The sequence below is a fragment of the Mustela putorius genome, unplaced genomic scaffold (genome assembly GCF_011764305.1).
Source record: "Mustela putorius furo isolate JIRA1106 unplaced genomic scaffold, ASM1176430v1.1 tig00000450_pilon_pilon_pilon, whole genome shotgun sequence".
Lineage (NCBI taxonomy): Eukaryota > Metazoa > Chordata > Mammalia > Carnivora > Mustelidae > Mustela > Mustela putorius.
The window spans coordinates 3,417,709-3,445,086 of NW_025421385.1; the positions used below are offsets into that span (position 1 = coordinate 3,417,709).

Sequence of the window (27,378 nt, forward strand, 5' to 3'; positions counted from 1 at the left end):
GCGTGTCACACCCCGACATGGTCCCAGCGTTGAGTCCCCTCTCCTCTCCTCCATAAAACTGGTCTTCTGCCCCAGACCGTGCGGAGAAGGGGCTTCCGCATCCCCGAGTCCAGGAACTTGTGCTTCTCCCAAGGGCACGTTTGCACTAGAACCCAGCGCCTCTCAGGGCCAGTCCTGCAGCTGTTCTCTCCCGTCAGACCAAATGCACAGTCTGGGCAGGGAGCTGGGAAGGTATGTTGTTGGGGGGGGAAGTGCTACTCTAAAGAGTCCAAATGTTTCCTTCTTTCCTTAGTCATCTCTTGGTAGGGCTTACTCAGCCAGACAAAATGTATTACCAAGAAAAGATGAAATGTGTTCTTTTTTCATATAAATTATTCTGATTTTCCATTTCATTGAATTATCTCTAAGACATTCAGCACTTTTTCCATTTAGTTCCTTTTAAGGAAGGAATCTCATTGTCTTATTTGCCATAGGATAGCCTGTGACTTTGACAACCATGGAAACTATACTTCCAAATTGCCTTGAAATATACATTCAAAAATTGAAAATTTTAAGATAAGTGAGAAAATTTGCAGCTATAGATTAACTCATTTAAGTTCCAAATTCATCTTTATTCTTTTTCTTTTTATTTTTTTATTTTTAAAGATTTTATTTATTTATTTGACAGAGAGAGATCAGAAGTAGGTAGAGAGGCAGAGAGGCAGAGAGAGAGAGGAGGAAGCAGGCTCCCTGCTGAGCAGAGAGCCCGATGCGGGACTCGATCCCAGGATCCTGAGATCATGACCTGAGCTGAAGGTAGAGGCTTTAACCCACTGAGTCTGCTTTCTCTTCTCTCTCTGCCTGCCTCTCTGCCCACTTGTGATCTCTGTCAAATAAATGAATAAAATCTTTAAAAAAAAAAAGAATAAAATAAAATATATTTTTTAAAAGAGATATTTAATCTCTGATGGAGCTATTAGAAACTATCATTTTAGGGGCGCCTGGGTGGCTTAGGAGGTTAAGCTTCTGCCTTCTGCTCAGGTCATGATCTCAGGGTCCTCGGATCCAGCCCAGCGTTGGGCTCTCTGCGCAGCAGGGCATCTGCTTCTCTCCCTCTACCCACCCCCACTTGCGCTCTTTCTGTCTCTGTCTCTCTCTCTCTCTTTCAACTATGTGAATAAAATTTTTTTGAAAAAAATTAGCATTTGATCTTGCTAAATGAGTATGTTAAAGATAATTCTTCACTTTGTAAATTATTTTCACATGCTTGATTCTGGCATACTTTTAATCAAACAGTTGAACTTTATGTCAATAAAAATAAAATAGGTAAAAAAGAGTGGGGAAAATGTACATAATAGCTTTTACCTATTGTCCAAGATTTTAAAACCTTGACATTTCTGGGCACCTGGGTGGCTCAGTGGATTAAAACCTCTGCCCTCGACTCAGGTCATGATCTCAGGGTCCTGGAATCAAGGCCTGCATCGGGCTCCCTGCTCAGTAGGGAGCCTGCTTCCTTCTCCCTCTCTGCCTGCCTCTCTGACAAACAAACAAATAAGATCTTTAAAAAACAATAAATAAATAAGATCTTTAAAAAGCAAACAAAAGACCTTGAAATTTCTTACCAGATTCATCGTGGTTGACAACAGCAGAAAATTTGGGAACAACCCCAAACCCAAAGCATCCCCAGAACGTAGCTAACTCAGGTGTCCTCCGAGCCAGCAGGGGACGGGTGCCAGTGCTCTGGGAGGCCTTCCCGCCCAGCAGGTTTGCAGCAGAATCGAGGTCTGCTCAATGACGGCCAGAAAGGAGCGGGGCGGAGGGAGGCACCCCGTTCCACCCCGTTCGACTTGCGGGCCTTCCGCAGACCCCCTCCTGCCTGTCAGCGTCTCCCGCTGCGGGCTCTGACTTCACACACTCACCACAACACGCGCCAGGCTCCCCTCCAGAGCCGGCCTCTCCTCCTGACCCGCACCGCCTCCACCCCCCAGGGGACCTGCTCTGGCGATTCACCGATTCCCCCCTCGCCTCCTCCCTCCGCGTGTTTTCCCCCCCGGCACGGGCTTGTCTGTGCCCAGCGCCCTGTTCCTCCATCCTCACACACCCCCTTGACCGGCCTCTCCGCTCGGTTCTCTCCCGACTTCTCAGTCCTCCCTTGCCACAAACCCATGGCCGCGCTGCCTCCTTGGCCGGCTCCCGCTCCCGCTCCTTCCCCCTTTTATCTGAAACCGCCTGGGACCAGGCTTCTGCCCCCCCCCCCGAAAATGCCCTGGGCCGGTCCCCAGTGCCCTGCGCCTCGCCCACTGAGCGTCAGTGCTTGCATTTCAGATCCTTGAGTCACTGCCTCCCCATGGCTCCAGGACCCCCAACGCTGTTAGCTTCTTCTGGTCACATAGGTTTGGGGGTCGCTTTGGGGGTGGTTTGCTGTTTTATCTTCCTTCAGCCTTCTGAAAGTTGGAATACTTGAGGGCGCAGACCTCTGGCCTCCTCCAACCCCGAACAGCAACGTTGGTGGGCCCAGCCAGTCTGGTGGCCCAAAACACCGTATACACGGACACCCTCTTTCTCCAGCTGAGACCTGCCTCCCCCCACCACAGAAGGTTAGACTAGAAGAGGCCAGCGTCAGCTCAGAATGTCCCCTGAAGCTCGTTGGTCTGAAACGGAAGCCCTGAGCCCTTTCCTCCAGCCTGCTTCCCCCGCAGCTGTCCCCACGTCCGCCGATGTCAGTCCTGCACTTGCCAGGGTGAAGCCGCTTGTGGCCGTCTTGACTCCGGTCTTCCTCCCCTGCCCTGCTCTCCCTTTGGCTCACACCCAGACTGTCCGGAAATCCTGCTGACCCTGGCTGTAGAGCTCACCCCGATTTAATCACGTCTTCTGAGCCCCCCAGTGCTGCCTCTGGTCCAAGCTTTTGCCTGAATTACGACAAACCCTCCTCACCAGTCTCTCTTTCCTCCTGGAGTCTGTTCTCAGTACAATTGCCCACGGGGTAATCTTTCAAAAGTGTAAGTTGGATGATATCCCTGCTCTGCTAAAAACCCCGTAGTCCTTCCCTGGTTCCCACAGGAAATAAGGCCTCAAAGATTGTCAGCTCCCCTTTCTGCCGCTCTTCTCTGTCCTCGGCCCACAGTCCCCGCCACCCTCTGATCCCCCTCTAACCCCCTGAGGGAGGCTTACCCTGGAGCCGGTGCCGCCTCTTCCCCCGCTCCCGCCCAGGCCTCCTGCTTCTCTCCTTCAGCTTCCGCGGCCCGCCCCGCCTGCTGTGACACTTCACCTGCTCCTGCCTGCTCTGCTGTGACACTTCACCGGCTCTGCTTTTCTCTGTACAATTGTGCGTCATAAGCTATATGACTTACCTGTTTTAGTCCTCATTTCTCTGTAGTAGCAACCGCATTGTTGAAACTTAACACTGAATGGATTTTTGAATGAAGGGCCGTAACTGTCCTCTCCTTGTGCAGATGTGCTTTCTCTGGAATTCTCCGGTACATTTGCGTTCATTTGATACCATCTGTACTTTTCCCCAAAGTTGAGCCAGAAAAGTCCAGAATAATTCCGTTGTCAAGTTCATAAACCAGAAAAAGAAAGAGGTTTAAAATGAAGCTAGACTATCTGGGATTTCAGACCTTCCTAAGGAGGTGGGCTGTTGCCGGGGCAGGAGCCCGTCCACACGAGCGGCGCAAGAAGCCCAGATGGCGTCCCACCGCTGCTTGGTTTTGAACATGTGCACTCTGTCGTGTTTTCTTGAAGCGCAAAGGACTGCTGATCGCGTGCCTGTGTCATGACCTGGACCACAGAGGCTTCAGCAACAGCTACCTGCAGAAGTTCGACCACCCGCTGGCGGCTCTCTACTCCACGTCCACCATGGAGCAGCACCACTTCTCCCAGACCGTGTCCATCCTCCAGGTGAGCGCTCCCCGCCCTCCCCGCCCCGGGGAGCTGCTCATGGCCTGTGCAGAACGAGGGGTGCCGGGCGGCCTCCTGCAACAGCGGCTGCAAGTTATTGCAGAACATTGCACGTTCAGTCGCCGCGAGATAGTCGTGGGGTTTTCAGATGATGCCTCCTTGGTGAAGGTTTTGAACATATAGGTGTATATATATATATATTTTTTTTGCTTTGGTTTTAAGTATGTGATGCTCTTAAGGGAAAGATTATTTTACATACTAAATCATAAATATATATGGATTTTCATATTCCTAAACCCAACGTATTGAACAACAAGTCTTCAGAGTTAGGCAAGTCAAGTTTTAAGGGCACTGAAGTCCTTTTAGTGTCCTTGTGTTTGTTCGTGGTACTTGATCGAGACACGGCAGCCGCCACTTCAGTGGCTGGTATACACGCTCTGTCTTCACCCTAGACGTTCGTCCTCAAGGTCACCTTCACGAGGTGCCTACTGCCTCATGCTGGCTGGACCCCCCTCCTGGACGGTCTCTTAAATGTGCTTTGACTGCAGGGGAGCGGACTCTGTGTTTTCGTCGTGCTGTCAGCGCCACAGTAGGAAGCGCAGTCCCAGTAGGTCCTCCAGGGATGGCCTCGGGCTCCGCGGGATACCTGTGTGTACACGGGGGTGACACAGCCCGGCGGCACCTGCAGCGGGCCCGGCCACGGGCGAGCTGCAGTGCGGGGCCCGTGTGCTGCCTGGTGACGTCCCCGTCCCTGCGCGGCCGGGCTGCGGCTTGCTCGCCTCAGCTTCCCCGACCGGCCGTGTTTGTCGTCTGTGTCCGAACCGTCCGGGCGGGCAGGAAGTGCCCCCAGCCCAGACCTTCTCAGAGCGCGGCACCACGTGCCTGTGTGAATCCTGTGTCCTCAGGACCGAGAAGGTAAACCACGGCCTCACTGAAGTGAGACTCCGGGTACCCGCTGGTGACCGCGGGGTCCGCGGGGGCTGCTGCAGGCGCCTGCGGGCTGTACCCGGAGGCTGGCGGGTGCTTCCCCTTGTCCGCGGCCAGTCCTGGCCCGAGAGCCACAGGCAGTCACGCTCCCAGTGTCCCTCAGCACCGTCCTGTCTTCACTAACGTGACAGATGTCTGTACGGGCAGGTACATACGCACATACCTACCGACCTCGTAATTTAAGCAGGATAAAAGATGTGTGTGAGTGGCACATATCTGTGCCTGTGTGTGTGCGTGTGTGTGTATAGAAACGTGCCTTCCGTAGATGACAGGCATCCTAGAACTCACGACAGCTGTTGTGTGTACTCTGATCTGACGTCGGGACGCCTTCATTTAGAGCCAGTTCAGACTCCCTGCCTTAGCCATCCAAGTCCTAATTCATACATTTGACTCTGGCAATATTAGAGTAATGGAATCTGCAAATAATTGTAATAGCCTTTATAAGGTTTCTTTGAAAAACCTATTTTAAACATAATGAGATTCGTTCTGAAATAGGGATTGCACAAAGTACCCTGCTGCTGGGTAGAGGAGAAAATTAGGCCCCGTGACATAGCGGCGATTAAACCATGGAGGCCTGGAGAGGCCGGGACCCACCCCAGTGCTGGGAGACTTGCCCCATTTGCTGCCCTCCACAGGGGGGATTCAGAAGGGTCTGTCTCATTTTCTGCCAGCCCTCAGCAGTGTGGGGGCTCCACAGGCCATAACACAGTGTTCCTAGAATGATTAGGACACGGAAGGCAGCACCCAGGGCAGTAACCGCAGCTCAGGCACGCTATTGGTGAGAAGGTGTTGAGGAATCATTAGGTTCCAGGGGTGGGAGGTGGGGTCCCCATCGATGGATGGGGATGGGGAGGCCGCAGGAAGGGCGCATCTGTTCTCCATTTCTAGGGAGATCATTACTCAGCGTGCTTACAGTCTTCCTCAGGATCACAAGGAGGAGGAGCTGGAAAGTAGCACAGGTCATTGCCGTAGGTCCAGGAGAGAAGGCTACCCTTTAAAAACGGAATCCGTATGCTGAACGGACCTAAAGCCTCCTGTGTGAGTCGGGACAGGGAGAGATGTGTCAGGATCGTAAGCAGATGGCCCATCACCGTGGCAGGGGGATTCGGGAAAGGTTTCCTCCTTCTTCTGGAAGCTGCTGCGCTCTCTGCTGTTTGACATCTGTGCTCATGATCCTTGGAGTGTTTCTTCTCAGATCCATCTCGAACTGACCCTTGAATTTCATTTTAGTAGCGAACATCAATGAGCTCCTCCCAGCTGCCAACACCCATTTTAGGCCCAGGGGTTGTAGTCGCCGCAGAGCCGGATCCCCGCCGTCGCGCTGCTCATCTCGGTGCTCCGCCAGGCTGCTCTCGGGAGTCCTTCTGGTCACCGCTGCGGCTCTCACACCTCTGTCTCAGCCTAGGGCACAGGGGTCTTCTGTTTCCAAACACCTGAACTCCGCACTCAGTGTGACCAGAACTTGCTTATTATCATTCACTTCCTCTGGGGTGGCCTCCATCTCCCAGCCGTCACGGGGGGCATGACCTTAGAGTCATTGTTCCCCACCCCATATCCAGGTGTCAAGGCCCGTCCATTTTAGCTTTTAACAAGACAATTCTAGGGGCACCTGGGTGGCTCAGTTGTTGGGCGTCTGCCTTTGGCTCAGGTCGTGATCCCAAGGTCCTGGGCTCCCTTCAGTGGGAAGCCGCCCTCTCTTCCACTCCCCCTGCTTGTGTTCTCTCTCTTGCTGTCTCTGTCTCTGTCAAATAAATAGATAAAATCTTCAGGGGGGAAGAGACAACTCCAGACTTGACCAATGGAAGGTGATAGTCTAGAGTAATAGTAAAAATTCCAACTTCCAGTCACTAAAATGAGTATTGTTACAGCACCGGATGCCTCTGAGAGCGGTTCACCTGCATTGTTCACTGTCAGGAAGGATCTGGTCTGTTGCTCCCCGATCTCTGCAGATCTTTGTCACCGTGGCTGCCGCGGATTGCGGACTGGAGCTGTCCTTCCTCTGGCAACACGACCCAATGGAAGATGAATGGTTTGGTGTATATGGTTGGAGACGCCTCCCCATCAGGCCTTCCCCAGGCTGTGCGTGTGTGTGTGTGTGTGTGTGTGTGTGTGTGTGTGTGAGAGAGAGAGAGAGAGAGAGAGAATTGATCAGTTTTGTTAACCCCAGTGCAGACAGAGTGTGGCTGCTACTGTTACTTACTAGATACGCTGGGCAACCAGAGGGAGCGTTGTCGCACCCCTGGCTGACCACAGCCACATCAATAAACAGAACAGAAAATACATCTCAGAAGCTAGTATCAGTCTAACCCACAAACACATCATCAGGAAGGAAGGAGGCGTGTGTATTTGGTCCTGGCTTGCCTTCACTCTTGTCTCAGTGAGTCAGTCTCCTCAGGACAAAGCGTGGGTTGGTACTGAAACAAAAACTGAATGCCTTCAAGTAAGGAGACGATTTTGTGTGGACAGTCACATTCAGGAAGGCACGCGAGCTTTGTTTGCTGGCCCGCATGTTTCAGTAGTTGTGGTAGAACCGTTGCTGTTGGGATATTAAATCCGCTCATTCTCTTGCCTCGTGAGATGTCACCTAGCGCTCTGAATATCTCAGCCACCCTTTTTCTGTGTTCAGCCTTCTGTGACTATCCCATGTGAAGTACTCGCAAGTCACAATTTACAAAAACAGACCAGTTAAGAATAATCTTTCTTGTTATTAAGAAAATTTTCTCAATATTCCATCAATCTTGAATTGTCTGGTACTTTTGAGATATGTTTTGATGTTACGAGAATTGTCTTTATACCAGCATTTTGGGATCCTGTGACGTTTTCATTACTTCTTAGAGCTGCTGACAAGCCACTGTTCCCGCCTGTCTGCACGAAGTTGGAGTTACTGTACGTCGTTACGCTGTAACTTCTGTCCAACACTGCCTTTACTAATAAGCTACAATGTATCTATCACCCAGAGGCTAGCTTGAACCTGTCCTTTCTGCAGATGTGTTCTGAAGGGATAGAGGTGATCTTTAACTGCATGTTTCTCCTTGGGCGTATGTGTGTTATTTGTTTGTTCGATTTTCCTTTCTGTCCTTTAGCTCTGGCTGCAGAAGTCATTCTGGTGAATTTTGTCTTCCTCGTCCCAACCATCATCGTAGTAATCACTTCATCACTTATTAGCTACTCATTATAAATATCATAGTACTTTTGACTTAATACTTACTATAAATGAGAAACATAAGAATTTTGCACATATTAACACATTGGTTTTTATAACGTTCTGTAGGTAGGTATAAGTTTATTTCCATTTTACAATAAGATGATGTGCATCAAAGAGATTAAGTACCTTGTCCATTGTCATACAGTTAGTAAGTGACCAAACAGGATTAAAAACTAGAATTCTTTGACCCCAAACCCTTAGTTCTTAATTACTGTACCACTGTGCTTCCTAGCCTGTGGTTGGATGCAGCAGGCAATAAAGTATCCGAATAAGTACCACGCCATGGCTGCTGTGAATGCTCGATGCGATTGACTACTGTCACCTCAGGTCCCCTGCATAATTTGGCCCACGCCTGTGGCTTCCTGTGGGTGACTTACCCCCACCCGGGTGAGCTCAGGCTGGTTGGCATGCAGGTGTTGGAATCGGGGCTCCAAAGGCCTTTCCTTACGCATCTCTTTCATAGAGCTGGGCAGTATGGGGCTTTGGAAAGAATTATTTAAGATTAATAATAATATTTGGAAAGTTTGCTAAGGAAAGCTGGGCAGTGGGTCCTCCTGCTTCAGTCCTAACCTCCCCTGCCTGCAGCCCAGGTTACGCTGTTGCTGGAGTGACCGCCCCTCGCCACCTTCCAGTGCCCATTCCGGTTCTGACACCAGGCCTATGAGCTCTCTCACCGCGTCACCATTTCTCCACGGGGTGATGTGCTTGAGCCGTACTGAAATGCTGTGGCTCCCACTGAGCCCACGTGGTCTCTTGGGGCCTCTCCTTGTCCTGCAGAATCCATGGCCCTGCCCATGCCCTTCTGGAGCCCTTCACTGAGCTCGGACCGCTGCATGCGCTCCATCATGCACTTCTACACTCCCCCCTCTAAGCCGTGGACCCTCCCCGGGCACTCCCGTTGTTGGGGCCGTGCGGCCTCCGAACATTCTTACGCAAAGTGAAGCATTCACACTAAGTAGCTGCCAGATCAGTAAAGACACACATTCTTCATCTCGTGATGGGCAAGATACAGGCAGACGCGCTCCAGCAGGGTAGTGGCCAGCTGAGAACCCATGGGCTTGCCTTGTCTAAGAGCTGGAGGGCCCTTCAGACCACCCACCCAGGGAGTGGGGCGCTGGGGGCTCCCAGCCCGGGCCTGATCCCAGCGTCACGTGTGTTCTCCAGTAGCTCCCAGACCTCGGCCGCTTAGAGCCTGCGGCAGAGCCCACAGACACTTTCACGGTTCTGAGGACTGTATGCAGGTCACCCGTCTTTCGATTTTAGGAATGTTTCCTCATATAAAATTCGGGTTAGTTTATGCCTGATTGATACAGAATGGGATGGCCTGCCTTGACATAACAAACTTCAAGCACTATGACCTGGGACATGAACTATGATAAACTCACCAGTTGGTATATAAAAGTCTTATATTATGAGGTTTCCGTAATGTGAAATTGGAGATTTTTAAAGATTTTAAGCTGTTTCTCTGCTGTGGTTGGTTGCTAGATCTCCCTTATTTTCCTGTGGTAGGAGCTGAAAGACACGCACTTGATGCCCTGGAGCACAACAGTTCGTGTGCTCTTTTGCTGCCTTTGCCCTTGCAGAGTATTGTGGGAGGCAGGAGAAGGCACCTGGTGTGACCTTTTCTGAAGGTTCTCTGCTGAACTCTGCCTTGTGGCCTTTAATATTGAAAAGTACCTGAAATCAGTGCTGCACTGTATGTTGACTAACTAGAATTTAAATTAAAACTTTTTAAAAAGAAAAGTAATAAAAGAAAGAGTAAATCCAAAGTGACCAACACCATATACAGATCCTTTAACATGGGTCTCCATTTGCCACAGAGCATGGAGACTTGTGAGTATCTGATAAAGTGATGTGCTTATGGGTGACACACTCAACACACAGTTGATAGATAGATGGATGATAGATGATCGATAGGTAGATTAGATAGATGCAGTGAGTTTAGAACTCTGTGGTCCTGGAGAGAATTCTAGAACCCAGGCCAAGAAGTTCCTATTTAGAGAGATTTTAAAATTTTTTCAACAGTATGATAGAATATTTTACACACTGTAATTTACTGGTTTGTTAGTGATAGAATAAAGCATAAAAACATGTGTCACATGTGATTGCTCTTCAGACAAAGCGCCCGGAGCCAATGTGTGCGGGAGCACCCACCAGACCTGCCTGTGTGAAACGCATTCATGATTTGGGAACACAGGTGACGAGGCATTAAGCATTGAAACAGAGACTGCTGCATTGCTTGAGTTAGGATCAAATGCAAGCAAAGCAGATGACATAGCAGGAGTCAGAGGCAAAAAGTTATTTTCTTTTCTCTTCCTGAACTAAAATTTTGGAGAGTCGATTTCAGCCACCTCCCCAGAGCTCGAGTCCCCATCCTTGTCCGCTCAGTTACGAACCGGCCTGTGCCTGAACCCTCCATGCACAGCGCGTCCTGCCTCGTCCCCATTCTGTCCCCAGGGTGGCTGAGCGTCAGGGCTGCTTCCGTGTGTTGAGCTTAAGTCTGTCATCACGTCTACCCTCTGGCCCCCATCGTCGCTGCAAAAGCTCCTTCTGATGAGATTACGTTACTAAAAATGACCAGTTTCTGTAAGCACTGCAGCTGCTCTTCAAGGAAAAATATTGTTGATGCTTCAGCAAATAACTTCATTTCAGTTAGACATCAAAGAGTTATTTAAATTTTTTAATTTGAAAGTGAAATCATGTGTTTGAAAATGTTTTGTCAATTTAGAGCATCCTACAAACGTAAGGCCTTCCTATTATTACTGTCAGGAAAATAACCGACTAGAACCAACGGCATTTGCTGTATTTATCATAGGATAACATAAATATTTATAAAACCTTAAGAGTGGGTAATAAAGATTCTGATGATTGAAAATGGCACATGAACTACCTTTTCAGAGTAATAGGAAGGAGGCAGTGTCCTAGTGAGATGTCTGATTTTTTAATAATTTCAAGTTTTTAATGCATTTTGTCAGTCAAAAAGTATAAATTAGAGCAAGTGAAAATCAATTAGAGTACGCCTATGCTGACATTATAATAATGAATAATTTTACAGTAATTGAAGAGCCACAAATAGAGTGCCTCTTTATTATTTAAGTCTTTTTTGTTTAAACCAAAACAACCCATGTTTATCTCAGTTGCAAATAAAGACTTGAGAGTCTCAGTAACTGTGAAAAGTTCTTAACAGATTCATGTGCATGTGCGAAAGAATAATTGTGAAGAGACAGAGTCCAAATGCCCCGTGCTCTGTCTTGTCCGGGTGATGGTCTGCTGCCCCTCCCGTGACGACAGCAGAAGAGAAGACGGCCCCAGAGTGTGTGCGCCTCAGCGACTTGTGTTTTATGGAAAAGGTGGTTACCTGTGGGGAGAAATTTTAATATGCCTAACAAAGCTTTATTTTGAGGTTGTGGGACGCTTTCTTCTGTGATCTGGAGAAAGCAGTTTATTCTTCATTCGACTTGCTGACGTGGACAAAGATATCCATGATTATTATCATTGATTTCTAGTCTCATATGAAAATGGCTAAAGTTTTAAATTGGTTTAAAAAGAAATGCCTTAAATATTTTAACACTTTCTAGTTCTTGAATTGCTTCCTGGAAATACCCAAATGCTAGCTGCGTTCTTCAGTAACTGGGATTCTGTGGCAGCGAGTGACGTTGCCGTGGCAGACGATCCGTGAAGGGAAGCTTCACTGTCGAAGCTTAAAGAGAAACTGCCACGTTGATTTCCATTAATCACTGCAAACTCTTCTTCTGTGTCCCCCAAACCTGTCACTGGTGGGCCAGATGCCATTGACTGTATTGTTTGAGTACCTGCAAATGTCGGAAGATGAGAGCCTGTGCTTGTTATTGGTGGTGTTTATTTGTGTTTTTTCCGTAGTTGGAAGGGCACAATATCTTCTCCACCCTGAGCTCCAGTGAATATGAACAGGTGCTTGAGATCATCCGCAAAGCCATCATTGCCACAGACCTTGCTCTGTACTTTGGAAACAGGAAACAGTTGGAAGAGATGTACCAGACCGGATCGCTAAACCTTAATAATCAATCACATAGGTAAAGATCCTTTTTAAAAGTTTAGAAGCCTAGGAAGTATTATCTGGAATAAATGTATACTTAAAAACAGAAATGTAGTTTAGCATAAATTTATATTTGGAAGAAGGAATGTAAAAATATTTATGTGTTTTCTTTTTGTTTTACATGTATTTTATATTCATTTTGCATATTTCTTTATTTGACAAAATTACGGAGACTGAATTGTGGGGATATATTAAAATATGAATTGCAATTTAAACTGCTCGTACGGGAATGGGTACTTTTTTTTTAAGATTTTATTTATTCATTTGAGAGAGAGAGAGAGACACACACACACACACACACACGTACACACACACACACACACGCACACACACAACAGAGCAGCAGGCAGAGGGAGAGGGAGAAGCAGGCTTCCTGCTGAGCAGGGAGCCTGACATGGGGCTCGATCTTGGGACCTGGAGATCATGACCTGAGCTGAAGGTAGACTCTTAACCATCTGAGCCCCTCAGGCGCCCCAGGAATGGGTACTTTTAAAGAGAGGTCACTTTATAGGAGAGGTCCGGCCTCTCCCTGAATTCAATTCAGTTCAGTCCAGGTTTTGGTCATTAGCTTCAAGGACTCAAAAGCAAATCAAAATGGATTCATTTTTCAGAATCTGGATCTTACTGACCAAGCTAATGTGATTGATTTATAAAATTGGAATTCCATTTTATTCATCTACAAATGTATGTTCTAGTTACAAGCATCAGAAAATTGGCATTCAGTGTGGTCAGATCATTTAGGAAAACAAGTGACAGTCAAAAGTTGGCTTCGTGGGCATGGCGTCAGAACACGGAGAATTAGATTACTTACAACATTCCAGTGGATCAGGCTAAATTCACCTGGTTTGTCTTAACTGCGCCGGCATGTTGTGCCTAACGAACTCAGGACTGGATTGGTGTGTTCACTGTGAAGCTGTCTACCATCTACGTGTTCCTTCTCTTCCGCTGGCTAACTTGCCTGCTCTGCTTGTCAGTCGGTAGGTGTGACCACCAGCTAGGACTGAGCACTAGCTGAACTTGGGTTCATAGTCTCTTGTTTGGGCGCTTTGCATTCTTCCTCCGTGATCCATTAAGTACTGATCATAACATTTTTCTTTAAGAGAGTCTGTTTTAAAGTTTTTAGAAGCAATCCACTGAGGTAACACATACATAAAACCTTAGATTCACAAGTGACTATAGATATGTAATAAAGTTTGCCTCTTCAGGAATATTACATCCATATAATACAATGATATCCATTCCTTTGGTTAAATTACCATTTTGTGTGATTATTTTACATCAAAACATGAGCAGGTCCAGATTTTGCAGAGTCTGAAACTTACACAATTTTGGGAACCCTGTTTAGGGAAAGCAGAGATACTTTATTTTTCCGTAGGGCAGTCTGCACACATTGCCAGGGCCTCCCAGGGTCATGGAAGGGGTCAGCGTCATGAGGGGCTGCAGAGATTCTTCCCACACATCTTCCTCCGCCTACAGCCCAAGGGATGCTCCTGACTTAAAACCATCGTGCGTTTCTGACTGCAACGGGTTTTGTGGTGTTCTTGTCCACAGTTCTCTTTATTATGGCAGTTATAAGATTGGGAAAATATACCCTGGATGAACGTAGCCTTTGGCTTGCTGAAACCCATGTATGTACTTTTTTTTTTTTTTAAGATTTTATTTATTTATTTGCCAGAGAGAGAGAGATCACAAGCAGACAGAGAGGCAGGCAGAGAGGCAGGCAGAGGTCAGGGGGAAGCAGGCTCCCTGCTGAGCAGAGAGCCGGATGCGGGGCTCGATCCCAGGATCCTGGGATTGTGACCTAAGCTGAAGGCAGAGGTTTACCCCACTGAGCCACCCAGGTGCAGGTGCCCACTTTTATTTTCAAGGTTATAAGTAAGAGTCATTTAATTAGTATCAAATCTCTTATATATTTTTTTAAGCAAAATGATTATAATAATAATTATTTTAAAATAGAGAATTTAAGAATAATTACAAATAATATATTTGGTGCTTAATGGGTGTGTGTGTGTGTGTGTGTGTTAGTGGTGTATGCTGTAATAATAACAGTTAATCATTTTAAAGGTAATGCATGTTTGTCTTAATTCAAAGAGTGCAGAAGTATACATAAGAAGAATATTCTGTTATTCTGCACTCCATGCCCGCATTGTGTTGGGTATAATATCATCCCGTGCACTTTGCTGTGTTTATTCAAAGTTCTGTGTTGGGGGGGTATCTGTGTGTGTGTACATAATATATATATACACACAAATATACTGTCCTCTTTTTTTAATAAAAATGTGATTATACCAGATGCACTCCTTTTTTGCTAAGGGTTATATAACATCTTGTATGGAATACTATATACCCCATACTATATAAAAGCTTGTTAAACCCTTCCCTGATGGTAAGATATTTCTAGAATTCCACAGTATAAATAAATCTGCAGTGAACTTACTTATTTAGTCTTACCTGCTGGTCCTCTAAGAATATGTTCTGTGTAGTGTGTGATGCTAGAAATTTATTAACATACAAGCATAGTAACTTTTCTAGAAGGGTTGTGGAAGTTCACAGTCCTCCAAACACGGGGTGGAAATCGTTGCTCACTGAATGTGGCATTTCCCGGGAGCTCCCTGCACTACAGATTGCTTCGTGCTTCTTGGCTGTTTACCGTTCCCGCTTCTATGTATGTGTCTGTTGAGAGCTTTTGAGTATTTTTTGTTGAATTGTTTACTTTTTTTATGAATCCGTTTGCATTATATATTTTATTAAGGGTACTAAAAGTTTCTCTGTTATATGTTACAAATATTTTCTTCAGGCGACTTCCAAAAACTTTATTCAGATTTTCTTTGGACTGTGAAGAAATTTCATTTCCTGAGTTCAAATCTCTCATTTGTTTTTATCGAATCTGGTTTCCCGGTTAGTCACGTGTCTTGCGACAAGCAAGACAGAGGATCAAGTTTCTAGCTCCTCGGGCACATCCATAGGACTCCTCTAACTAACGACCGCCGTTCCCGGCTGCTCAGCTTCCCTGGAGCAGGCGGCGTTTGGTCCTGGGCGGGCCGGGCTTGTGTGAAGGGGCGGCCTTCCGCCCTGAGCGAGCCGGGCGTCCCCAGCTGCCCAGCTTCACGGTCTTACATCGTCTTTTCTCCCCAAAGACCTGCTGCCAGTATACGTGTTTCTTAAGGCCGTATCTAAAAGTGCTTGGCAACAGTAAAATCCTCCAGGGGTTACAGTTTAAGTAACCAATTATTCTGAGGGGCAGCAGCATTTTTATAGTTTTGATTTTTCATAGTTAGAGCTTAGTTCTTCTGGATTTATGTCTTTTATTTATTCCTGGTGGGTTACATCAATGCCATTTAATTAATAACCCATTTTTTCCACTGCTTGAAGTTTTTATAGACATTAAATAATTGTTTGGATTCCTTAAGTCACTTAAATGCTAATTAACTAATCCTCAACTGTGTGCATACTGTTTGGATTACTGTAACTGTGTTGAAATTTATCATACCTACCTGGTAAGATATCTTCCTCTTTCATTTACCTTCTACACATTTTAGGGAAATTGTTACTTAATAAATGCATTTTTAAGTATTTTTATTACAATTTTTCAAACTTGCAAAAAAGTATAGATTATATTGAGATGTACAACTTATACCACTACATGCATTCAGCAATTGTTAGCATCTTACCTTACGTTTCTTTCTTTTTTCAATGTCCACCTTGAATGTAAGCTGTAGACATCATGACTTTTCTCCCCCTCATCACGAACACTTAAAAAGACAAACATATTCTGCTGTCAGTTAACAGCCACGTAGCACTTTGATGGTGGCGACGTTCCTTCTTCACTTGAAAATGGAAGCGTACGGTCTTCAAAGACGTTGGCAACATTTTACTGTCTGTCTACACAGGTCCTATCACTTTCTTGGTAAAGTCATAGGGTCGTTTTACAGATTTTAATCACTTGTAATTGTATTTTTCCCCATTTTTAACTGGAAATACAGCTTCCAGTATAAATAAAGTTATGAATTTCTACATACTTCTCCGTTTTTCTTTATGTGTTTAGAAACTTTATTCGGTGCTTACACATTTAGATTTGTTATGTTCTCTCCATGACTTACCATCTTATCAATGTGAAATTAATTCTCTTTTTTTGTCTGTAATACTTCTTGCTTTAAAGTTTTCTGTGTTAATAGCCCACCGGCTTCCTTACACTCCTGTCCCATTGACTCCTTTCCTTTACTGGGCGCCGTCTGTGTCTTCGTATGTAGTATGGGTCTCAGTCCCAGCGGTGGTTGAGACCTGAAGTCACTGATTTCCGGACGGACTATTCATTCTTCTTGCATTTAATGTTACTATACGTGATTGCTGATTTATTATCTTACTTGTGGTCTCTTGAGCCTGTTCTCTGTCTCTCCTTGCCTTCCTTCCTCTGTGTCAGCTCAGTGTTTCCTTCGGCACTTCTACTGCCTGTCGTCATTGTGTCTCTTTATAGTTTAGGTGGTTACTCGTGAGTTTACAGTCTTCATTTTTAACAGTTGTTTTAAATTAATATCATTCCATTTCCATACAACATAAAACCTTAAAAATAATCCATTTATGCCCCTTTTTGTCTGCTCTGCCCTCGTTAAGTGGGATACTCATACCTTTGTTCTGTATCCCACATAGATGGCTAATATTTAAAACTGAATAGTCAACTGAAGAATATTTTATTAAAACTAACCTGTCATATTTTCTCACACATATACCATTTCCAATGCTTCACAGTTATTTGAACAGTTCCAGATTTCTATGTGGTATCATCTTACTCTAGTCCAAAGAACTTCAACATGTCTTAAAAGTGTGATGACAGCAGTTTCTTCCAGCCATTTTATTTTGGCTTCACTCTTCAGATGTTTTTGCTGGATTTGCGATTCTAAGTTGGCAGATTTTCTTTTGAAAGTGTCCGGTTTTTCCCTTCATCTTTTAAGTCAGTGGCCATTCCTGTTGTTATGCTACATTTAAATGTCTTTTTATTCTGGCTGCTCTGAAGAGTCTCTCTGTATCTTTGGTTTCTAGCACCTGGTCTATAAAGTCTGGTCTTCTGGCTCTTGGTCCTGCTTGAGGTCCTTCCTCGGAGGTTTCTGGGACTATGGGCTGCTGATTTCAGTGAAGTGTAGAAAATTTTCCACCATTATTTTTCTTCAAATATTTTTTTCTGTCTTATTTGTCACTTAGCTTCGGCAGCTCCAGTTACATGTGGGATAGATCATTTATGATTTCTTAGGCTGTGAAAACTCTGTATTATTTTTTCAGTCTCTTTCTTCCCTCTGCCTCCGTTTTGGTAGTTGGCTGCACTGTGTCTTTAACTCCAGATTCTTCCCAGCCTGTCGTTAACTCCATCCAGTGGTGTCTTTATTTTATGTAATGTGTTTTTCAGTTCTAAGATTTATTTTTGGTTCATTTTTATAACTGTCTTAACATTCTTATCAGTTCACTCTTGATATTGCAATACATGTTTTTTTTCTGAAGATTCTTTGACACATCAGGGATTTAAAATTTCTTGTCCACATTTCACCATCTGAGTTTTCTATGCATCTGTTTAGTTGACTATTTTTTCTCTGAATCATGGAATACATTTTTCTGCTTCTTTATTTCTATATTACATTGTGGATAATACGTTCTGTCATCTTTCTGGATTCTGTTATCTTTCTCTACAAACAACTGACCTTTATTCTGATGGCCAGTTAAATTTCTCATGGATTGCCCTAGACGTATGAAATATGTGTATTTAAGCATTTTTAGGATGGTTCTGTTTCTGTTTTGACCTTGGTCCTTGGGCCACAAAGGATTTGAGGGAAACAGGAATGTGATTTTGGGAACCATCATCCCTGTGGCTCTCTCATGGTTTCACTTGTGAATTCTGTCAAACATTTATAGAAGAAATAATATCAATCTGATACAAAATGTTTCTGAAAATGGAAATAAGAATCACTTACCACCTTATTTTATGAAGCCTGCATAATCCTGATACCAGCATCTGACAGCCATATCACAAGAGTAGTAAATCAAAGATCAGTCAGTATTCCTCATGGACATAGATGCAGAATTATAACAAAGTATAACAAATTCAGCCACATATTAAAAAAATAATAAAGCATAACAAGTGGATTTTATCTCAAGAATAGCATTTGCTAATTAATATAATTCATAGGAATACAATAAAGAAAGCCTGGGTGGCTCAGTGGGTTAAAGCCTCTGCCTTCGGCTCAGGTCATGATCTCAGTGTTCTGGGATAAAGAAAGCCTGGGTGGCTCAGTGGGTTAAAGCCTCTGCCTTCGGCTCAGGTCATGATCTCAGTGTTCTGGGATCGAGCCCCAAATCGGGCTCCCTGCTCAGTGGGGAGCCTGCTTCTCCCTCTCCCTCTGCTTGTGATCTCTCTCTCACTATCTCTCTCTGTCAAATAAATACATTTAAAATTTTAAAAAGAAAAGAAAAGAAAAACAAACACACATTGAAAAAGGAATAAAAGGCCTAACAGTTGAAAGGAAAAAGTAAATCTGTCCTTATTTTTAAATCACATGCCATTTACTAAAAAAAGTCCTCAGGAATCTCCAAAAAGTCTGCTAGACTTAGTAAGTGCATGTTTACATGATACGTGATCAACATTTTTTTAAAAATCATTTATTTTCAGACACGAATAACTGTCAATTGGAAATTAAAGTTAATAAAGCAATTTCACTTGCTTTGTCATTTTTTAAATGACACACTTGAATAGATTTAACATGATATATAAGTCTCTGTACTAAAAATATGGAACATTTCTGAGAGAGCACTGTATGAATAGAGTGATAGGTCATGATTATGAGTTGCAAAAATCGCTGTTACTAAGATACCGATTCTCTGCATATATTCCTCCAAAAATGTAATTTTGTAATTCCAATTGAAACCCTACCAGGGTTTTTTGTAGACATTGACAAGCTAACCTCAGATTTATGAAGAAATACAAAAGATCTAAAATAGACAAAACAAGGAGCACCTGCGTGCCTCAGCCAGTTGGGTATCAGCTTTCAGCTAGGGTCATGATCTCAGGGTCCCAGGATCAAGCCTGGCATTGGTCTCCTGGCTCTTCAGGGAGCCTGCTTCTCTCTCCCTCACTGCTGCTCCCCCTGCTTGTGTGCATGCCCATGTGCACTCTCTCTCTCAAAAAATAAAATAAAATATTGAAAAATAAAATAGTCAAAACAGCTTTGTCAAAGCAACAGCCCAATTAGAGAACTTAACACTACCTGATTTCGAGGTTTGCTGTAAAGTACCAGTAATCAAGATAGTGTGTATTGGTGTTCGGGTAGACAGATAAATTGGTGGAACAGAATATGGAAGACACACTGTATAGCCTATTGGTTTTCAACCAAGGTGTCAAGAAATTCAATGGAGAAATGGATAGTCTTTTCAACACATGGCTCTTGAATTACTGAGGTTTCAGTTGGATGATAGACTTAAGTGTTAAAGTTAAAATTATAAGAATTTCTAGAATAAAACATAGGAGAGAGTCTTATGATCTTTGGTAGGCAAAGATTTCATAGCACACAGAAAGCACTAACCTTCAGAGATGTTGGTCAGAGGCTATATGCTTTCCATTGTAAGATGAATAAGATCTGGAGATCTAAGGTCTAGCATGGCAATTATAGTTAATAATACTGTATATTATACTTGCAGTTTACTAAGAGCATAGATCTTAAGTTCTCCTCATACACACTTAAGTTCTCATCATACACACATGCAAAAATGACTATATGAGCTGATGGATGTGTTACTTTGAAATCATTTCACAGTGTATACATGTATCAAGTCATCACATTGTACAACGCAAATATATACAACTCTTAATGGTCAATCTTACTCAGTGAAGCTGGAAGAAAGAAAAGGAAAGCACTAATCTTCAAATGAACAAATAATAGATTGGACTTTATCACATTAGGAACTTAAAATCTTCAAAAGAACCTTCAAGGAAGTGAAAAGCCACACAATGTGAGAAAAATAATCTCCATATTTAGGACTTCTCTAACACTTAACAACTCAATAATAGGACAAAGTAAAAATACATGAAAGATTTACCTTTTAAATTTTAAGTAAAAATGTGAATGGCCTTAAAGGAGGCTAAAAGTTAATACAGTTGATATGAAGTGAAGTTCAGTGTATGAAATGCCTCTCTGAAATGTCAGCATGTGGGAGCAGAGGCTCCTGGGGGATTGGCCAGAGGGGTGAGAGAAGTGAGCAGAAGCTCAGAGAGACCTCGGTTCCACGACTATGGATTGTTAACATGCCAAACCTGGGCCAAGTGTTGGATTTGAGCAAAGAACAAGACAGCCACTTGCCCTGCTCTCGCCCAATGATTCCAGGCTAATGGAGAGATTGACACATCAATGAAATAACTTCATGGTCCATGATTTAATTATAGTGGTGCCAAGTTTGATAAGGATGCAAAGGGTGCTTGATTTTATCTGAGGGAGTGGAAAGGCTGTGGAGAGAGACTGGGGAAGAACAGCCAAGTCACTGGTCCAGCTTAGTCTGGGCCATGAATATCCTCAAAATAAAATTGTGTTCTAGGAACTGTTATGGCTGAATTGTGTCCCCTAAAAAGTTCCTGTGTTGAAATTCTGATTCCCAGAATGTGACAGTATTTGGAAAGATAGCCTTGAAGGACTAATTATATAACATGAGACCATATGGGTGGGTCCTAATCCTGCATAGCTGATGTCTTTAGAAGAAGAAATTTAGATACAGACATGACAGGCAGAAGACCATGTGAAGACACAGGGAGAAGATGGCCATCTGCCAGCCAAGAAAGGAGACCTGGGACAGACCCTTCCCTCATGGTCCTCAGTAGGAACCAACCTTGCCAACTCCTTGATCTTGGACTTCTGGCATTCAGAACCATGAGACAATGAGCTTCTGTTGTGTAAGCTACCAAGTTTGTGGTACTTTATTACAGCAACCGTAGCAAACTAATATAGAGGTCTACATGATTTTTTTGTCTTCTGCAATCAAAATTGTCCAACTGACCACAGGGCCAATAGACTTGACTTTGGGGAGGGAAGATCCTGGCCAGGCCTAAACACTTCACTGGGGCTTCCTGGGTAGTGGGCAGCCCCATTCTGGGCCTGTTTGGCGTCCTTGTCCCATCGCATCCCCACCCAGGTAAATTTGCACAGACGCCTGTCTTCCCTCTTGGGTGAGGAGTGATTATGTAAGGAGACACCTTCCAGGTCATGGTTTCCTGATGTTCTAACCTTGGATCAGGGATAACAGTCCTGCAGGGAGGACTGGGGGTTCACTGCTGGGAAGAGAAATCCTGGGACTCTTACCTTTCAGCTTCTCGGTGCAGTGGATTCCCCACCCATGACTCATGCAAGGTATCATGGAGAAAGTAAGTTAAGAGAGTCATAACAACCATACTGGAAAGCAGTTAAGCTCATTTTCACAATAGCATTACATAAAATCAGAAACTCTGCATGCTTTCTATCCTGTTTGTATTCACAGCTGCTGTGAACTAATACCTAAGCCAGTGGGACAGGGTTATCTCAGTGTCCTGACTCAAGCTGGGCACATGTGGGCACATGGGCTTAGATGCAATGTAGGAGGCTTTGAACTTCACCAGAAAAAGCCATCATCCTACTGTTCCATTCCTTGGAGGCCTTGAAATCCCACGGTTGTCTGCCTTTTCAGTGAGGACATCATCAGAGCTGGCCTGTGCCAATGAGAAGAGCAGGGACCTTCAGCTAGCCAGACTCAAAGTGATTCTGAGAATGAGACTCACTGTGTCCTGGTAAGAAGAGACCGGGGGGCTATTGGGAAGGAGAATCTGTAGATGTGGCCTAGAACTGAATCGTTTTCCACTCCCAGTGTTTCTAGGCTGGAGCACTTTTTGCAGCAGAAAGACTTGGACAGATGGCATTCAGGAAGTCCCCAAGAAGTGAGGGGAGGGTTCAGCTAGAAGAAAAGCTCTACCATAGAGGACAGGAGTCAGTTGATGCATCATGGGGGGTTGAGGAGGGCCCAGGGGCTCATGCAGCACACCCAAGAGTCAGAAGCCGGGAGAGCTCCCCATCACCCAGTGCTCAGAGGCCAGGCATTCAGTACCTCCAGGCATATCTGCCTTTCCATCTGTGTGCTAACACTTACTGAGTACCAAGTGTTTGTAAAGTGTGATGCCAGCAGTAGAGGAGAGCTTCAAGAGAATTATCCTTGGGTATCCCTGTGCAAGAGTATTATAAGTTTTCTATTTTACTTTAGGTCCAGGATCCATTTTGAATCGATTTGGGGGGAAGAGTTTAAGGTCTGTATATAGAGTCGGGGTTTTTTGGTTTTTGGTTTGTTTGTTTGTTTTGCATGTGGATGTCCAGTTGTTCTAGCACCCTTTGTTGAAAAGACTGTCTTTGTTCCATTGTATTGCTTTTGCCTCTGTCATAGGTGATTTGCCTGTATTTTTGTGGGTCTATCTTGGGCTCTGTTCTCTTACATTGGTATGTTTGTCTACTCTTTCTCCACCTGCCTCACTATCTTGATTACTATAGCTTTATGGTAAATCTTGAAGTTAGGTAACATCAGTCCTCCAACCTCATTCTTCTTCAATATTGTGTCAGCTATGCTGGGTCTTTCGCCTCTCCCTATAAACACGTATTTAATTCTGGGGAGAGGGGATTCTCAATGTAAATAGTAATTTGTTTTTTATTTCAAATTTCTTTTTTTTTTTTTTAAGAATTTATTTGTTTATTTGACAGAGAAAGAGAGGGAAAGTGCAAGCAGGGGGAGTGGCAGAGGGAGAAGGAGAAGCAGGGAGCCCGATGCGGGGCTCAATCCCACAACCCTGGGATCATGACCTGAGCTGAAGGCAGACCCTTAAACAACTGAGCCACCCAGATGCTCTTATTTCAAACCTCACTTGTTCACTGCTGGTGCATAGGAAATGACTGCCCTTGTATCCCACGACCTTACTGTAATAATTAATTAGTTCCAGAAACATTGTTATTGATTCTATCAAACTGTCTGCATTGATAGTCATGCCATGTGTGAAGAGTTTTAATTCTTTTCTAATCAGTTTGCCATTTCTTTCTTTTTCTTGTCCTATTGCATTAGCACAGGCTTCCAGTACAGTGTTGAAAAGGAGTGGTGAAAGGAAACATTCTTGCCTTGTTCCTGATCTTAGTGGGAAAGTCTTGAGTTTCCCACAATTAAGTATAATGTTAGCTATCGGTTTTTTAATAGATATTTATCAAGTTAAGGAAGTTCCCCCCTGCCTAGTTCACTGAAAGCTTTTATCATGCATGGCTTTTGGATTTTGTCAAATGCTTTTACTGCATCTACTGACAGGATATTGTGATTTTTTTCTTTTTAGTCTCTTAATATGATGGGTTACACTAATTGAATTTTTTCAGTACTAAACTTGACTTACATACCTGGATCAATCATAATTAGACATGTATAATTCTTTTTATACAGTGTTATCTTAGATTTACTAATATTTTGTTGAAGATTTTTGCATTTAGGCTCTGAGAAGTATGAGTCCGTAGTTTTCTTGTAATGTTTTTGCATAGTTCTGGTATCAGGGTGATGCTGGCCTTATGGGATAAGTTAGGAAGTGTTTCCTCTGCTTCTGTGCGCTAAAAGATATTATAGGGAATTGATATAACTTCCTTAAATGTTTGGTAGGATTCACCTTCTGAACCCATCCAGGCCTGCTACTTTCTGTTTTGAAAGATTGTTAATTATCAGTTCAACTTCTCTAATAGTATAGGCCAATTTGGATTATCTTTTTCTTTTTATTTGTTTCAGCAGATTGTATCATTCAAGCAATTGGTCCATTTCATACACGTTATTCCTTCCTTATCCCTTTAATGCCTTTGGGATCTGTAGTGACATTCTCTCTCATTTCTGATACCACCTAGTTGCATCCTCTTTTTCCTTAGTTAGACTGCCTAGAGACGCTTATTGTTTTTATTGATATTTTCAGAAAACCATCTTTTGATTTGGTTGTTTTTTCCTCTATCAATTTCCTGTTTGCGAGTACACTGATTTCTGCTGTAATTCTTGGCACTTCTTTTCTTCTGCTTCAGTTGGATTTAATTTGCTCTTCTTTTTCTAGTTTCCTGAAATAGAAGCTTAGATTATTTAAAAATTTTACATCTTTATTCTTTTCTATTGTGTATGTTTAGCATTAATAAATTTCCCTCTAAATACTACTTTCCCCGCATCCCTCAAGTTGTGTTTTCATTTTCATTTAGTTATAAATATTTTAAATTTTTTCTTGATTTCTTCTATGACCTGTGTGTTATTTGGAAGTATTTTCTTTGTTTAATCTTGGGTATTTGGGGGGATTTCCCAGCTGTTTTTCTACTATTGCTATCTAGTTAATTCCATTGTTGTCTAAAAAGCACGCACTGTATGATTTCTACTCTTTTAAATTTGTTAAGGTGTATTTTGTGGCCTGGAACCTGTTCTGTCTTGGTGAATGTTCTGTGTGATCTTGAAAAGACTGTGTTTTCTACAGTTGTTAAAGTAGTCTACAGATGTCAATTATATACAATAGTTTGATGGACTTGCTGAATTCAAACATGTCCTCACTGATTTTCTGCTGTCTGGATCTGCCCCGTTTCTGATAGAAGGGTGTTAAAATCTCCATCTAGAATAGTAGATTTACCTGTTTCTCCTTGACAGTTCTGTCAGTTTCTGCCTCACAGATTTGGATGTTCTACTGTTAGACACAGACGAGTTAAGGATTGTTACATCTTGGAGAACTGTCCCCTTCGTTATGATGAAATGGTCCACTTTACTGCTGATAACTTCGCTTTGAAGCCTTTCCTGTCTGAAATCAACATAGCTGTTCTCATTTGCTTGTGAGTAATGTCAGTCTGGTACCTTCATTCATTGACTTCTAATCTCTGTGTGTCTTTATATTGAAACTGGGAAGACAACATTAGAGTCAGGTTGGGTCTATTCTAATGACCTCTTCTAATTGGTTTACTTAGACCACCGACATCTGCAGTGAGTGTAGACATGGCTGCATTCGTATCTGCCATGCTTGTTACCCTTTCCTGTTCACGTTTGTTCTTTGTTCCTGTTTTTGCCTTCCACGCTTTTCCCACCTTTTGTAGCTTTAATTGATTATTTTATGTGATTCCATTTTTGCCCCTTTCTTAATATATCATCTATATTCCTTTTTCTTTTTACCTTTTTTTAGTGGTTGCCCTAGAGTGAAAGATTTTTTTCAGATCCCAAAGCCAATAAGAACATGAAGTTTTGCTGAATATATTTAGATGTAAGGAAAATTGAATTAAAACCATCCTATACCACTACATGTTCAGTAGGATGGCCAAAATTAAAAAGACCCTCAATACCCAGGTGATGGCAAGGGTGTGAAGCTACTAAAATATTAACAGGATAAAATGTACAACTGGTTTGGAAAGAACTTTGGAGTTTCTTAACTAGCTAAGGATCTGCTTGCTTTGTGACTCCGTTCTCCGGTTACTCAAGAGAAACGAAACATATTATTCACACAAAGACTCAGACAAAAATGTTAACTGCAGCCCTATCCGTAACATACCTAAACTGGACGCAGCCCAGCTGTCCAACAGCAGGTGCATGGATAGAGAGTTTCTGGTATTTCTACAGTGGAAGACTGTTCTAGTCAGCAATTTCCAAAATTAGGAACTGCTGACTCATGCAACAACATGAATGAGTCACATAGACATTTTGTTGAGTCAAATAGTGTATACCTTATGAAGACTTTTTTTTTTTTTTTTAAGATTTTATTTATTTACCTGACAGAGAGAGATCACAAGCAGGCAGGGAGGCAGGCAGAGAGAGAGGGGGAAGCAGGCTCCCCGCTGAGCAGAGAGCCCGATGTGGGGCTCCATCCCAGGACCCTGAGATCATGACCTGAGCCGAAGGCAGAGGCTCAACCCACTGAGCCACCAAGGCATCCCTGAAGACATTCTTATGATGCACAGAATGAGCCAAACGAATTAGTGATGCTGGTGGTTGTGATAGAACTCAGACTGACAGTTGTGGGCGTCGGGTGAAGAGCACTGAGTGGGAAAAGGGCAGGAGGGGTTTCTGGGTGATAAAGACGTTCCTGGTCTTCATCGATGTGGTAGTTTGAGACTATATGTTGTCATTGTCCTAAAGTTTATCCTTCAAACATATGTATTTCATTCTATATAAATTACACCTAAATTAAAGTATGAGAAATCCAGAAATACGGCTCTGTAGTAAATATGAAACATCTTTTTTCAAGTGTTTTGTCCTTAAGTGAGATAGAGTATGTCAATTCTATCAGTAAGTCTTTAGATGAAATCATTAAAAAAATAAATAGAATGGTTTTAATTCACCAGATGAGACCAGATCTCCTTTCTGAGGGGATTAGGAGTTGATGAGCTCATAGAGGCAGGCCACAGAACACGTGGTTGATGAGTAGGCTTTTCACTAAGCTTAGAATTATCAGTGCACGAGTAGTCCCACTTTAGTGTGGGTTTGGTGGCCTTCCCGAGATCTCCTTGTGGGGATTCTGTATTGATGTATGAAAGGCATTGCACATTTGAAGCCATTTCGTGCTGTCCTTCAAGATGGCAGGCATAGCATGCGGTTGCAGTGACTCTCCTGCAGGTTCAGAACTGCCCTCACGGCTGTAATTGCACACCCTTCTCTCCGTCTTCTAGAGCCCCTTCTTGTGCTCGAGTTAACATGGACATCATTTCCCTAGGACTAGGTGTGCATTCCACCAGCCATCTTGTCACTGCTGTGCCGCTCACTCCTGACACTCCTCAGGCCATCGCCTGGATCAGGACAGCTGTTCCTCCAGGAGGCCTGCAGGTGGCCGATGCATTTCACTTCAGTGGTCGACTATAGCTCCTCTGGGCACTGGACAGAAGGGATGGGTATCAACTCCGAATGTTGCTGGCTTTTTTATCTCACTCCTAATTTTCTTGCTCGAGTAATTTCTGCCCAAAAGAAGCAGGAGCCACTGCTGTCTTCCCTGATTGCGCTGGCCATTAGTTCTGATGTTGTCCAAGGGGCAGGGGTCTCCCTTGCTAGCCGGTCCATATTCACAGTAGCAACGGGCTCTTTGCAAACTGTTTAAAACAGATGCTTCACAAGCTATTTTTTTTTCTCTATTAGTTAATGGGTAGTTTATAAACTGGAAATATATATTTTTTAAAAATTTTATTATTTCTGTTATTTTACTGTTTACCTTTGCTTATCGATATAGTGTCTTTTT

The 27,378-nt window shown here is 43.7% G+C and overlaps 1 protein-coding gene across 3 annotated transcripts in view; it reads left to right on the forward strand.

Moving 5' to 3' along the window:
• The window catches only part of PDE10A (phosphodiesterase 10A), a 231,585-nt gene that overhangs the window by 187,647 nt on the left and 16,560 nt on the right, over positions 1-27,378 (forward strand). For all 3 annotated transcript variants that reach the window (XM_004769572.3, XM_045080063.1, XM_004769573.3), the window contains 2 exons: positions 3,721-3,876; positions 11,948-12,120. In XM_004769572.3, coding sequence (XP_004769629.2) covers positions 3,721-3,876; positions 11,948-12,120 — 329 coding nt within the window. The remainder of the gene's footprint in view (positions 1-3,720; positions 3,877-11,947; positions 12,121-27,378) is intronic.